Source organism: Montipora capricornis, chromosome 11 (genome assembly GCF_036669925.1).
Source record: "Montipora capricornis isolate CH-2021 chromosome 11, ASM3666992v2, whole genome shotgun sequence".
In the NCBI taxonomy this organism is placed as follows: domain Eukaryota; kingdom Metazoa; phylum Cnidaria; class Anthozoa; order Scleractinia; family Acroporidae; genus Montipora; species Montipora capricornis.
The window spans coordinates 8,443,117-8,458,116 of NC_090893.1; the positions used below are offsets into that span (position 1 = coordinate 8,443,117).

A 15,000-nucleotide genomic window follows, 5' to 3' on the forward strand; every position below is an offset into this window, starting at 1 on the left:
GCACCTTTGCAGGTAATTATAAGTGAACCAACCAATGTTGTCTCAATCCCCAAAAGGGATGGCCCAATGATGTTTCCCCTGTGCCTTCCATCTCTACGGTCACATTAGTGTTGGCTGAGTTTCAGTCTTTCCCTAACTGACTAGAGGGGTTTCTTCGGGTACTCATGTTTGCCTCCCTTATCAATATCAGCTTCCAGCTATTTACATCTGCTTGTAGTGCTGTACTATGGGATTATACATGTACCGCATAGCGGCTGACAGAGGCAAGATCTCATAATCTATTCCTTAGACCACAGACCAGACCATAGACCATAAACCACAGATCATAAACAGGGCCAGTTGTTTCTTCCCCTTTATGCTCTTCCTTCAGGCGCTGTACGGTTCATCCTTGGGTCAGCTGCTAATAGTTCTTCCTGAACAATTCTCGATCACAGTATGCCGTGTGTTTCAGGTGACAGCCCTCCTTGACGCAGTGTATGGCTTATTTGACAACCGAATCAGCCACTATGACGTATACAAGGTAGAAACAATCGGTGATGCTTATATGGTTGTATCTGGACTTCCCCACAGAAATGGCATTCGTCACGCTGACCAGATTGCCCGGATGGCGCTCGACCTGCAAAGCGTCGTCAAGGGGCTGAGCCTTCCAGAGTTCTCCCAGCCATTAGCAATCCGTATCGGCATACACACAGGTAAGTAACCGCTGAGAAGTTATGGGGGAAGGGGAATCACAGGTTGCGTTTCAGGACACAATGCAATAATAAAGGATAGAGATAATAGTAATAAAATTAATTATGATAATAATAATAATCATCATCATCATCATCAAAGTTTGAGTTTCAGGACACAACAGAGATAATAATAATAATAATAATCATAATCAAAGTTTGAGTTTCAGGACACAATAGAGATAGAGAACGCTATAATAATAATAATAATAATAATAATAACAATGACAATAATAATAATAATTATTATTATTATTATCATTATAATAAAAGTAATAATAATAAGAAGAAAAAACAGTAATCTTTTAAAATGTACCATTTGTATATTTAGATAAACAAAAAGGTGATAATCAAAAAGATAGAATTTCGCTAATATTTAAAGTGAAGAGCATCCAGCTATCACTTAAAAAACATGAAGAGCACAGTTGTCTGCTGTATGATTCTCTAGAGAAGTGCCGTATTAAAGGTATTGGCAGTTTGCTCTTCTAAATCCACCTCATTTGCCGTGTGATTTAATCTCACGGTTAGCACATAACTGTTATTTTCGTCCGTCAACATGGGATCGATAGCATAACTAGAGAAAGACTTCTTTTGATTAAAAGGGCAAATGCCTTGCATAAATACTATAACTATGTCATTAAGCAAATAACCTTTCGTCCTGTCGTTGTTGTAATTCTTGTAGGTCCATGTGTTGCTGGTGTAGTGGGGAACAAAATGCCTCGTTACTGCTTGTTTGGTGATACTGTTAACACAGCCTCCAGGATGCAAACAACAGGAGAACGTAAGCGGTTTATAATTTGTTCAAAATGAGATTTCTTGCTTTCTTTCAGGCCGAAATTGAAAACACTCTACGAAAAGCAGAACTGAGAACCAGAGAGACTACTGATAATCTTGGTTAAAACTGTTCGGAAGAAATCGCGCTGAATACGCATTCAGTGTATTCACGAACAAAATAACGTATTTTCATTCCGCCTCGCCTTTTTCAAAGTTCACTATGGTATGTCAAAATTGTGATAGTATTGGGTTCTTTGTAATAGGCCAGTTCCGAGTTCATGTCTGCCTCCTCTTCAAAGCGAGTCTTAGTGCGAAGTTTTTCTTATGAAAATTAGTTTTGTAAAGTAGAACTAATTACCATCACAAAAACTTCGCACTTAGACTCACTTTTGAAGAGGAGGCAGATTTGCTTAACATAGAAATGAGGTGATGGATATTTTACGGTGCTTTGAGTTCATTTTTCAACGGACTTTACCACAGTAAGGTACTTCTTAGTACTGTCATTTGAATGACCAAACTTGACGATTTCACCCACAGACTCATAAGCTAGAACCACCTTTTACAGCATAATAAACAGTACCACAGGAAAGCACTGCTTAGTAGCTTTCATTAGTGAATGGTCAGGTTCAACCGGGATTACAGCCACAGACTCAAAAGTTACAATCACCTTGTACAGCATAATAAACAGCACCACAGGAAAGTAATGCTCAGTAGCTTTCGTTTGAATGGTCACACGTTACAACAAAGAATCTATCCCAACCCTCAAGACATTCCCGCCATATGCATAATAAACACTTTAACGTTCCTTTTGCTAGAACCAATATTTTCAAATTTAGTTTCTTGCCTAGAGCAATTAGGCTGTGGAATAGATTACCTTCTTTTGTAGTAAATTCTAATTTAGACATCGCGGCTTTCGAGGTCCTAGTCAAGGAAATGTAATTCTCATGCGCTGTGCATATATATACAAACTTGTAGGTTGCACTTATCATTAAAGTGAAGTGAAGTGAAGTTACGATTACACCCGCAAACGTGACTAAGCTAGCTTTGGCTAACGCATCGTGATTTCGTGCATGGACCCAAAAAGGACAAAATTTAACTGAAAAAGCGCACAACGCTTTGAGAGCTTCTTTGAGAGTTTATCCTTAGAATCAAAAGTATACACCGTTATTTCCTCTCTTTTTCAGCCCAAACGATCCAAATAACGCAAAACACTAAAGATGTCTTGGAAAGAATTGGAGGTTTTTATATGGCATTCAGATGCCATATGGATGTTAAGGTAAGCAAATTCAGCGTGGTAGAATTAATAAAAAAACAAATTCTGTTCCGCTTTTGTAAGCATGAACTGGCAGGACGCAACCGATTAGCTCCTTATGAGGCTTGGCGAAGTTAAATTCAAGGCCAGAAAAACAAATCCAACCAGTAGTCAGAGAGTTGATTGGAACGCAGGGCAACTGCAAATCAATCGTGTTCTAATCAATAGACCACGCCTCTTTCTTTGAGTAAATGTCCACTACGAACAATCTTATCCTTGTCATGTCTCCATCGCCCATTTTGAATTTGCTTATGGGAAGCCATCTTCACAAATTGAATTTGTTTGTCAAAGGAAAGTCATTGAAATTTGCGGAGCAACTGCAGAATTTAGGGTCGCTCGAGGCACCATATGCAAATTAGTCTGAAACTTTTGAGGGAAGAAATTTGTGACAATATGAATATTGTTATTCAGTGATATGGAACGACTTCTCCCTGTATTTTGCACTTTAGACAAATTTGTCTAGTGCTTTGTCTAATGCGTGGTTAGTGTATTAGCTTGTTCCAGGCTCTCAGTTAGTGGGGACGAGCGAAAAAATGGTCCGGATCGAGGAAAAGGCGAGAGCGAGAAAAAAAGGATGGAGTACAAGGGAGTACTGGCGCCTCCCCTCTCCCCTCTCCCCTCTCCCTCCCGGTTTTTTTCTTCGCGCTCGCTTCCCTGGACCATTTTTCCGGTCGTCCCCACCACTGAACTGAGAGCCTGACAGGATATTTGTGTATTTACGCCTCATGTATTTCTTTTATTGTGTTTGAACTATACATAATCATAATGTGTTATTTTCACGCGCAGGGGAAAGGCGCCATGTCAACTTTCTGGCTAAGAGGCTTAAAAGACAATTTCGCCGATACCAGTCCAGCTGGGGAACTGCCTTCTACAGCACTCACAGTGGTATAATGACGGCGGTCACCAAAGGAACTCCAACAATACGTGAGCTATTGGTGACAAAGACATAACGCCGTTGTTTCGCGTATTGCTCTAATTATTTAAGTAGACACGATGCGACGTTCTAGTAACGTGGGGCTCTAGTGGTTCTCAATCAAATCTAAATAGATTCTGTGTGTACACTATAAATTTATTATGTATATTCGATATACACATTCACATTCACTTCCAAAGTTAGAGACAACGTTCACGAAAGATCGGTATGCGATTTCCAATGACCATGGCGAGACCAAAGACGAGCCAGTCCCATACCATAATCTTTCAGTGATATTGTGTGTATCACTTACACCTAAAGATAGATGTATAAGGGACCATTCAAGATCAGAGACATTTAACATGCTAGTCGATTTAAGTATTTGCTTCGAGTTGAGTACGTACAAAAGTACGTTGCACGTCATTCCCACCTTCAAGTGACACCACTTCTTTGGTCTGCAAAACGTTAAACGTTTAACGTTTTATATGTGATCGGAATGACACAAATTGGCAGCTGTTATTGATCCAACGGATGAGCTGGCGGGAAGCATGCATTTTTTTTTATTTTTGAACTGATATGACATCATAATCTGCTTTGTATATTGCTGTTTTTTTTTTTAAGAATATCCACACTGTAAAGCAGTGGGTGACGTCACATAAAACATAAAACTTCCTCAAGGGAAGAGGGGCAACCCACTCAACTCTTCTCTTCCCCTGGATCCGCCCCTAACTCGAATTCATCAAATTAAAAATTCTATAACAGTAAACAGTCAAAAGTAAAATAAAAACAAGCAAAAATGCGAATCTCAAAATATAACAAATCTGTTCTGACTGATTTATTCAACACACTCACATCTTTTAGTGATCTAATATATTAACAAACCTTTAAAACTAAATGTCTCAGATAGCTTCTAAAAAAATTAGTGTCCACAATTTATCGGCTGATTAAAAAAAATAAACCTTTTTTAGAGTAAATAGCTATTGTAATCTACAAAACTACTAATCAAGTTGAGTTTCATTAAAGAGGCTATAGATTTTCCCGAAACACCCTAAAATAACATGAACAAGAAGCTTGAGACAAGTATAACGAAGAAGTTGCGCAAAATAACAATAAACTAAATTTTGTTGTTCCACTCGCTTGTTCCCTTATAAACTCATTATTATAGACTGAATCATCAAGTCTGCCTTAACGCTCGAATTTTTTCTTCCAACTGGTCTTTATCGCCTCCTGAGAATGAGGATACCTATCAGAAAAGGTTAAGGAGAGAACAAAAATGGTCACGAAAATTAAACTTAAGGACGGTGCCTACAAATTCAAAGGTATTTTTGCGTGGCTTATGAATATGCAGAAAAAGCAATGTAGGTCGTTCCTTTCCAAATTGAAGCTTAATTATCTCTGAAAAATGCATAGTTACCCCCAATTTTCTTTTTGGATACCAAGAGCACTTGCTAAGTTCTGCTTTCTCCGCATAGTTTTGAACCGCGCAAAGATATCCCTGTATTAACAAGCACCTTCCGCAGGACACCCGAGTATCTGGAGATGCGCAGAACGTATGCGCAATAACAATAGTAGGCCCTATCCTTAAGACGGTGTTTTGTCCAGCGACTTAAAAGTTAATACTGATTTTATTTACCTGTAGAACCAAGTTAAGTTTTGATGTGGTTAAAAAAAAAGATTGAAATTACCTTTTCTCCGTTCTTGTAAAAGACAAAGGTAGGCATGACTTCTACATTTTCTAGTTCCGAGATTTCCTAAAACAAATAGAAATACTTATAAATTAATTAGTGAATTAAACATTTTTCATTAACATAAGAAAAGCAGGGAGGGCTGTAAAAGTCAACACCAGCCTCACATTCATTTAAAGGCCAAGTAACTAAGCACATAACTGTAAAAAAGTCTATTCCAAAATTGTTTAGTTTGGTTTTCAAATTTCCCGAGCGCCGCCTTAACACGTAGCACAATAAGGGCAACCGTAACACGTCACAATTATTCAAGATGGCGGCGCCGAGGAAATTTGAAAGTGAAAACAAGGGATACTAATGTTCTTTTTTTTTTCGATCCAAACACTTTTTTGAGAAAATTGTTGAGCAAATTTGATTGCAAACATTTTGTTAGGTTTAATATAATTCATCAGTCGGAGTGGAGGTTCCCTTAAAAACTGAGTAATTAATTTATTAAGTGGTTAAAAATGATCGGTAATGTGTAAGGAGAAGGACCAGTACATTCTTTGGTCACTTAAATTAAGTCATAAACTTCTATTTAAAAAAATAGTGTAAGTGTCCTAATTGAATGATGAATTTTGGGTTTTTGATGAGAAAGAGAAACTGGATTCACGAATAAACTGAGTCTGTGAAGGTAACCCGAAAGGCTGGTCTTTCATATACCGGATCTGAAATAATTGGTGTCCATAAAACAAAAGAACAAAGCAAACAAAACAATACTTCAGTAATTAGCAAGGCCCAATCAGAATAACAATGCTTCTTTTGTCCTCTGCCATTTTAGTCCGGTATATGAAATTTTGCCCACCCGGAACGGAACAAATTCGTGAAAGGAGAGTATTGATATTGCAGGTAAAATCCGGTCTTAGGTTGAATGTGTTTTTACCTAGGTTACATTGGTGATCCTCGTTTTACCCAGGTTGAATTAGCCTACAAGTAAGGCTCTTCCGTTGAAAATGGCGCCCGCTCGAAACACTATTTCGACCGCGCGCCATTTTCAACGGAAGAGCGTGCTAGCAGGCTAAGGTTGAATATGCACTCAGATGAATAGACGAAACTTTTTTTGAGCCTAACTTAAGCCTAAAAAACGATTAGGGTCAGGTTAGGATTAGTTTTGGTTATTATACATGGGTATCAATTATGACTTATTTTTCAAAAGTAAATGATGAAAAGAACTGTGTTGGTTTAAGTATGTTTATCGTTGTAGTGAGGTAGTAAGCGCATAGTACAGTTTTTTGTTCCTTTGCTATGTTGTAATGTTGAGACTGAATGGATAGGTGAATGAATAAAGAAACCGATAAGGTGATAAGATGTTGAGATGCGCAAGACAGAGCTGGAGGGAAGCTAGAGGTATTTTTAATCCTTTTTTTTTTTTGGAAGGGGGGGGGGGGGGTGGAAAGCTGATTTAAACTAGGTAGAGTGTGCATATTAAGCCTAGGTAAAATGATCACCAATTTAACCTAGGTAAAAACGGATTCAACCTGAAAATAGATTTGACCTACAACATTTATATTACCTTGAACTGCCCCAAAGCTTGCTTTCCAAAAAATAAAAACACTTACATCATTCTCGTCAACGTCGATTTTAACAAAGACCACGTCAGGGTACTCTTCTATTAGTCTCTACAAAAGAAAGGAAAATTGTCATATTGGTACTTTTGTGTTGTCTTGTGATTGAAACGGTGACTTGCACGCTCGAGATTTTGGCTCTTAGTTCCTGCTCCATCAATTATTTTGCTTTCGGTGAAACCGCCGATCGATTGCATCCCTTTTTTGTCACAAATTTTAAATCACAGAATTGGCTCTTCATTGGAAGAAATCACAGAGGAGAGGGGGAAAACAGAATACCCGGAGAAAAACCTCTCGAAGCAGAGTGCATACAGAGCCATTGAACTCAACACGCATTTCACGCCCGAGTCTGGGAATTGAACCCAGGGGCCCGTTTCTCAAAAGTTCCGAAAACTTTTCGGGCCCGAAAAGCCATTTGTGAAAATGCCAAAAGCTTGCTTTGGAAAAGCCATCTTTTGACATATTTTCAAGGTGACAAAAAGAAATATGACTGTGAAGTTTGACGACTTAAATCCTCTCTGTTCTTGAGATACAGAGGGAATTGTGACACCCGAAAATGACCCGTAAAGTTTCGGGACTTTCGAGAAACGGGCCCCAGGTCACATTGGTGAAAGGCGAGTGCTCTCACAACTGCACCAGCACTACCCCACTCCCATTGAGTTCAGTGTGTGACGCTTAAGACACCATTCACTCCTCGAAAAGGGTACGCTGTAGGGTGTTGTGGTTTGGCCTTTCTCTGGATGCATGGGGTCATCTTTTGCTTCGTTGGTTACTGCGTAACAACTAGTATGGCGAGATTTTCCCCCAAGCTCCATTAAGTCCCCCAACTTCCCCGGGCTGAGCAGTACTTTCCTGTGGTTCTGTTTATTAAGCTGTATGAGGTGGTTCTGACTTAAATTGAGTCTGTGGCTGTAATCCTAAAGTGGCCTATGTATGTATATGTAGTGGATGCACCATTCTTTTGGTTAGGTTTTAAGACACTGCACCACCATTTTTTAGCCTTTCTTAGTGGTGCTGTTTATTATGCTGTGCAAGGTGGTTCTATCTTTTGAGTCTGTGGGTGTAATCCTTAAGTGTGACCATTCAAATGAAAGCTGCTGATCAGTACTTTCCTGTGGTGCTGTTTATTATGCTGTACAAGGTGGCTCTATCTTTTGAGTCTGTTGACCATTCAAATGAAAGCTACTGAGCAGTACTTTCATGTGGTGCTGTTTATTATGATGTACAAGGTGGTTCTAACTTTTGAGTCTTTGGTTGAAATCCTAAAGTGTGACCATTCAAATGAAAGCTACTGAGAAGTACTTTCCTGTGGTGCTGTTTATTATGCTGTACAAGGTGGCTCTATCTTTTGAGTCTGTGGGTGTAATCCTTAAGTGTGACCATTCAAATGAAAGCTGCTGATCAGTCTTTTCCTATGGCTCTGTTTATTATGCTCTACACGGTGGTTCTAACATTTGAGTTTGTTGACCATTCAAATGAAAGGTACTGAACGGTACATTTTTTATGGTGCTGTATATTATGCCTCACATCATTGTGTGGTTGAATATCTTTAGGGATGGGACCATTTATCACGTTCATATGATGGCATGTCTTTAGTTGAGGTTGGGCGTTATTTGATTAAGATTACAGCTGTCATTTTATCACTACTATGACGTACTTTTTTCTAGCTTACCCGCAAATAAGGTTTCATTTTACGACACGGTCCACACCACTCGGCGAAGAAATCCATAACTACCAGCTTGTCTTTGTTCTTTTCGATAATATCATCGTACGCAGCCTGAGGAGAAATGGATTGTTTTCATTTCATAGCCTGCGTAGCTGACGGAATATTTTATCGCGGGATTATTTATACACGTGCGAGTAAATCGATGGTTGTTCCGTAGTCTTTAGCAACCATCAATTTACTCGCGAGTGTTTAAATAATGCTGCGATAAAATCCCCCTGCTACGCAGGTTATTCTTTACTTAATTCCGCGTCCTGTCCGACAAGAGTGTTTTATATCGTGTTCAATACATGACAACTATGTGACAGTCGCATAGTAAACTAGACATCGATGACGTGAATGCGTTGATATTGGCCCAAGATTCGATTCCGGAAACAAGCTAAACGCGACAAAAAAAGTTGACGTCAACCAAGGAAGTTGATTTGAGTGAAAGTTTTCTGGATTCTTTCGATGATGATTGAAGAGCTGTAATTGTCATTTTAAAACTGTTATCTTAAAAAGTCCGTTCTGACCGTCAGTAATTTTGATAATTACACGGACAGAAGTGTTCATGTTCTTATGTAATTGACTACGCAATCATGTATGTTTTGGTAAAGCTTGACTCAGGTAAATGCTTCGAACTAAAAGAGAACTATTTCTTTTACTAAAGCTACCGGCATCAAACTCACGAATGCCAAATTCATACCTAATGATCAATCTAGTATAAGGAGTCCTGGAATACGAACTTTCTCGGTATGTATGACCATGTATGCCAATCGTTTTCTTTTTGGGTTTGTTCCGGCGAATAGATAAAAGATATCTTTCGAATAAGTATCCAGGGATTGGAATGCACAGGACAGTTAGTTAGGTAGTTAGTTCTATTCCGAATAGCTGTTCTTTGCAAAAGAAATTTAAAAATATCTCTCTGTTGCATTCAAGGACCCACATCAATGCCCTTAAGTATCGCACAACACAGTTCCAACGTTTAAAATACTAAGACATTCAGGAGTATCAATTTGAAGCAGTTACCTTCTCGCCCGAAAACGTCAGCAACATGATTTAGATTGTGCTCGCAGTCGTTGATAAACCGAGAACAGCTCTTCTTATCGTAACTGAGTTGATTCACCTGGAAAGGGAAATGAAGTTTGTGTGTGATTTAATGCAAATAAAATTAGCTTTAACCTATTTCCAATGCAAATGAACATGCTTCGGTGAGCATGGTATTAGTTATGACGTTTAATGAATTTTGACGTTTTGTGCGTTCGCATAGACTGGAACTTCTAGTACTCACAACACCAAAGCCACTTTCATACTGTTTTTTTAAAGTTGACTGTCACAATTTTCGACACATCAGGTTTGCATGGGTGGCCCGCATTTGAGTTTGCTAACTCGCTACTCACTACAAAACCTAAACCTTGTTAGGTTACATAATCACACGTGCAAGATATATTTATATACGTTGGCTTTTATTGCATGCAGGTATTCTGTGATTTTCCGCTCCGCCATACGTCAAATGCTAAGAAAAGCTCAAAGCCGAGGTATTGTTTCGGGTGACTTTTACGTCAGTGGGTGCCGCTTTCTCTTTTGTGTGTCGTTCCCAGAGTCTCTCTTCTTCTCTTCCCATAGAGTGGGAGACTCAAACAAGTACTTTGAAAAAAAGTTAATTCTCTCTCGCTCCATGGGAAGAGAAGAGTATAGATACTGGGTACGAGGTTTCGCGAGACTCGAGCACTCAAATATTTGGTATACACAGCCAAACCACTAGACTCCACCTCATAAATAATTTAATTTGCTCAGGAGCCCATCTGGAGCCTACAACTCTATTGTGTTCTTGCAACGGCGTTTTCACAAGTAAGGTTATTTTTAGATTGAATTTCCCGCTAATTAGACTCCCACAGGAGCCCGATGACCAATTACAAGAAATTAAGCTGACGTCATAGGGTCACCGAACCGGAACTGCCGTTGTTTTTTGACCTAATTCGCAGGAAGGGCTAGTCTAAAAATAAACCTACTTGTGAAAACGCCGTTTCACAGACGCTGTATGGAAGTTGCACGCTCCAGATGGGCTCGTGGCTATAGCGGGGCAGCTCTCTGGAGCTACGACTCGACATGGATTCAAGAAGTGTCTGGAAAGCTGTGATTTCTGAGCCACAATCATTACACTGCAGTCATTTAAAACAGTTGTTAATTATTTTTATTTCTTACCGTAAAGTAGTTAACGTTGTAATTGATGTCTTGTTCCGTGTCTAAATAAAGTCTGTATGTGAACGCGCATGCGCAAACGTCGTACCGTTCGATCGAATTCACACCATTGCGTACCATATGAAAGACGAAATGACAGTATTGCGAAATGTTTCTGAGAAAAAGCCTGGCTGATACGAAGAAGGATATCGGTTTCGTTGGTGAAAAAAAGGTGTTTCTTCACATTTCGTGTTTCGTGTCGAGTCAACTGTTGTGTTGAGATCTAAAAGCGAGATTCAACGTTGAGAGCTCCTGAATGCGGAAGAAGCAATAAGAGAGGAAGTCTTAAACTTTCGTAAGCGATAGCTATTTATAGCCCTTACATAGGACTCAATAATTGTTTTCGAAATTCGTCCAACTGTTGTGTTGAGATCTAAAAGCGAGATTCAACGTTGAGAGCTCCTGAATGCGGAAGAAGCAATAAGAGAGGAAGTCTTAAACTTTCGTAAGCGATAGCTATTTATAGCCCTTTACATAGGACTTAATAATTGTTTTCGAAATTCGTCCAGTTTGTACCTTTGTAAACTTACAACCGAGAGTGCGGTCTTCAAATGAAAACCTGAAACTGAGGCCAAGGTGTATTGACCAGCGATACGCTTTCGCTCGGCCAATACAGCAAGGCCTTGCTTTAGGTATTTGATCTGCGCTTGCGCAAATTTCGTAGGGCACTAATGCCCGGCTACCATATGTTGGGTGCATCGACCGAAGAAAAGAAGAAATGGTTCCCTGCAAATTCATACGTAAATTGTAACAGGCACTGAGAAATCCTGTGACCTCCACGCGTTACACACTCGCGTCCTGCGGCAACGGTGGGATCATATAAAAGAGGATCAACTACAGAGGGTAATTAGAAAACTGTTATAATTATAGTGACACATCGGTTTTCATTTGAGTGTTGAAAGTAATTTTGCGTTTGTCTTCGTTTTGCGTTGCTAACTACGCTAACTGATTAGGTAAGTAAATCTCTCTACTTTCAGTGATGGCCGATTTGTACTGGATAAACTAATGGGCACCTTTAGATTGGAGGACGAGATGGACTACTAGTACGAGTTCTCCGTACCGGGCATGCGCATAAGGTTTAAAGGCCGATATCAGGCCGATATTTTTCGAAGTGCGCGTGCTCAGAAAAGAAAAATCGTACTCTTAGTCGCCCTCGTTCTCCGATCTAAAGGTCCCTAATAAATCGTCTAAGACGGCTATTTCGTCTACAGTTCGTCTAAATATAGATTCGTTGTTTAGACGAAACGAATTGTGGACCAAAATTCGTCTTTAGTTGTTAGCTTCGGTTAGCTGCTGACAGACGAATCAATATGGAAGACGAATTTTGGTCCCTAATTCGTCTAAATACCGGATTTATATGAAGACAAATTGCAGACGAAATATCCGTCTTAGACGAGTGATTTGTCTCTAGTTAACAAATTGATGTCAGTTTTTCATGCGTCTGTCCTGTTATTGATCATGAATTTCGTCATAACATTGTCAAAGTAGATGTGGATCCACGAGGCGATAGCTGAGATCAATTTGTTTTTTACAATAACAAAAAGGCAGAGGGGTCAAAATTAAGTCAAAACACGAGAAGAACGCGCGACAAAAATGCGAGAAACTTCAATCTGACGCGAGCAATATCGCGTCATTATCGCATAAATTATAAATTCATGTGTCCCCTTATTGACAATAAAAATTAGCCAATGAGCGCGCGAGAATTTTGCAGTCATTGTAAAATATAAATTCGATCATTTAGACGAATTGTAGACGAAATATTCGTCTGAGTTATTCTTCTCCAGTATAATTTCGGACAATTTGACCATACTTAATAGAGGGGAATGGTTAGGAAACCCGACAAATTTCTTTGTTGTGGGTTTTTGTTCTGTTTTTTGGCCTTGACCGTGCACAAAACACAATAGTTGTTTACTCCGTACTGAGGAACTAACCAATAGAAACGTGTTGGTTACGTAACCATGCATAGTGTATGAGCGCAAAACAAAAGATTGTGCACGGTCGTGGATTTTCCAACCTAAATCTTGGTATCTTTGTTTGCTCCTTTGATGTTTGCCGAGCTTCCAAACCAGTCCACTCTATTAACTATGATTCGACCCATCACCGAAAGTTAAAATTAAACCAATCACACATTGAACGCGTGCGTTTCTCAAGATTGAAGCAAGTTACATGGAATTCAAGAAATTCTGATTGCCAAATCATGCTCTTTAGGCCTGTTGCGATTGGTTGGAGTAAGTATCTTAAGCCTAGTTTTCACTAGCGACGAAAGCACAAGCGAAAGCAGCCATTTTGTTCCAATGTTCAGACGCAGGGAATCTAGAACGAGTGCTTTAATTGGGCAGACGCAGCAAATTTCCTTGTGCTTACGCTGCGTTTCATTTTCACACGACGCAAGCGAACGCAAGCATGAATGCAAGCACAAGGAAAAGGAAAAAAGTTTGATCCTTGTGCTTATTCTTGCATCAACCCCGTTTTCACGGTAAAATAAGGGCTTTTCTGCTTGCGCTTTGTGATTGCGTCGTTAGTGAAAACCAGGCTTTAGTGCTTTTGTACTCAAAGAAGTTCCACGTTAAGTCAAGTTGAATCAATCTGTGTTTGCTTAAGGGATTGGAAAGCGCCAGAGTCAATGCCGTAATTTGAAATTTTAGATTTTACCTAACAAATAAATGCAAATCAGGGGAAAATGCTAAATATAGTGACCGAGGTCCTGGAGGGGGACTGGTAACTAGACATTTGGTTACAATTCCGTGTCCAAGTACACTAAATAAAAAATCCCCTTAAAATTCCTTATGCAATACAGTACTCAACGTTATCTGCCAACACTATACATCAATACTAGATACTTTATATAGTCCACCGTCAATATCTGTTCCTCCTCATTTCAAAGGCCGTTTTCTCATAAACTAGTCGTGCTGGGTCGGGTCCGAAAAGCAATTTGTGAAACTGCCAACCGCTTCTTTTGAAAAGCTGATCTTTTAACACGTTTTCAAGGTAATAAAAAGCAAAATGACTGTGAAGTTTGACAACTTAAATCCTCTCCGTTCTTGACCTAGAAATGAAATTATTACACCCGAAAATGGCCCGTAAAGTTTCGGAATTTTCGAGAAACGGGCCCCTGGCCCGGAAAGATATCGGAACTTTCGAGAAAAAGACCCCAGGTATAGGAAAGCTTGATGTCCTTGTCACTGCGTTTTTAACAGAGTTCATGCATGTTATCGCACGAGTTTTTTTTACATAACAATGCTTCCATTTATTATCATGGCTATTTTCAATCCACATTGTTCGGCCTTCCTCCTTTAATGTTTTTCGAAGGATGGAAAGTTGCCATAATGATTTCAGTTAAAAGCGTGCTAAGATTGTCTTTTCGTATACTCTCTCATTTCACGATTGACGGCCATGTTCAAGTCCGGCTGTCAGGCAGTAATGCAGTTTTTTGTATAATTAATGATTCACCTTTCATTCTAATAAAGATTCGTTTCTGCCGAGTCATAAGTCGCTAGATATATGCAATCTGCCCTATGCTAACCCTATGCTTCCTAAATGGCGCTAACCTAAAAATATATCAAAGATTGACTTCTCTGAACCTTTTTTCCCCGAAAGGTTCTCTGTAAACGATGAAATTTGCATACGTTTAGCAAAGGTTTTGAAAACTAACTCAAGCATTTCACATAATACAGTATTTTTACGGCTTCAAAGTTCTAAGCCGGTAACCAAAAATTTAATATTTCGTCTTGAAAAAATTAATTATAGGCTTCTCCCGCGGTTTAAGCTAAGATTTTAGTTTTGTGTTGTTCCTTGAGTTTTAATGAAATAACATTTATAGCGGCGGTATATTTATATCAGCGACGGTGCATTTTTCGTGATGACTTAAAATAGCAAAGGCGTATATTAAAAGGATAGTGAAAGGCCAGAAAAAATAGAAACATTGACAAGAGATAGAGAGAACATAAACGTGGACTAAAAACTCACAACCTACCTTTTCGGTAAACTCTTTTGCCGTTTAATATCAAGTGATGTTTGGTGATGGCAAAAAACGGAGGCAGGTGT

General features: G+C 39.2%; 2 protein-coding genes across 6 annotated transcripts in view; one reads left to right on the forward strand and one right to left on the reverse strand.

Annotated features, from left to right (window-relative positions):
* LOC138024100 (uncharacterized) overlaps positions 1-4,894 on the forward strand; it is a 15,258-nt gene extending 10,364 nt beyond the window's left edge. For all 3 annotated transcript variants that reach the window (XM_068871202.1, XM_068871200.1, XM_068871201.1), the window contains 5 exons: positions 1-12; positions 452-692; positions 1,411-1,509; positions 2,687-2,778; positions 3,601-4,894. The exon at positions 1-12 is cut by the window's left edge and continues 829 nt beyond it. In XM_068871202.1, coding sequence (XP_068727303.1) covers positions 1-12; positions 452-692; positions 1,411-1,509; positions 2,687-2,778; positions 3,601-3,705 — 549 coding nt within the window. In that variant the 3' untranslated portion in view covers positions 3,706-4,894. The remainder of the gene's footprint in view (positions 13-451; positions 693-1,410; positions 1,510-2,686; positions 2,779-3,600) is intronic.
* LOC138024101 (thioredoxin-like) overlaps positions 4,548-15,000 on the reverse strand; it is a 10,690-nt gene continuing 237 nt past the window's right edge. For 2 of the 3 annotated variants that reach the window (XM_068871204.1, XM_068871203.1), the window contains 6 exons: positions 14,930-15,000; positions 9,745-9,841; positions 8,686-8,790; positions 7,008-7,067; positions 5,413-5,478; positions 4,548-4,970 (listed from right to left, as the gene is read on the reverse strand). The exon at positions 14,930-15,000 is cut by the window's right edge. In XM_068871204.1, the coding sequence (XP_068727305.1) occupies positions 4,902-4,970; positions 5,413-5,478; positions 7,008-7,067; positions 8,686-8,790; positions 9,745-9,771 (327 nt within the window). In that variant the 5' untranslated portion in view covers positions 9,772-9,841; positions 14,930-15,000 and the 3' untranslated portion in view covers positions 4,548-4,901. Of the gene's footprint in view, positions 4,971-5,412; positions 5,479-7,007; positions 7,068-8,685; positions 8,791-9,744; positions 9,842-10,006; positions 10,136-14,929 lie in introns of those variants that run through there. The other variant, XM_068871205.1, reaches the window with a different exon arrangement.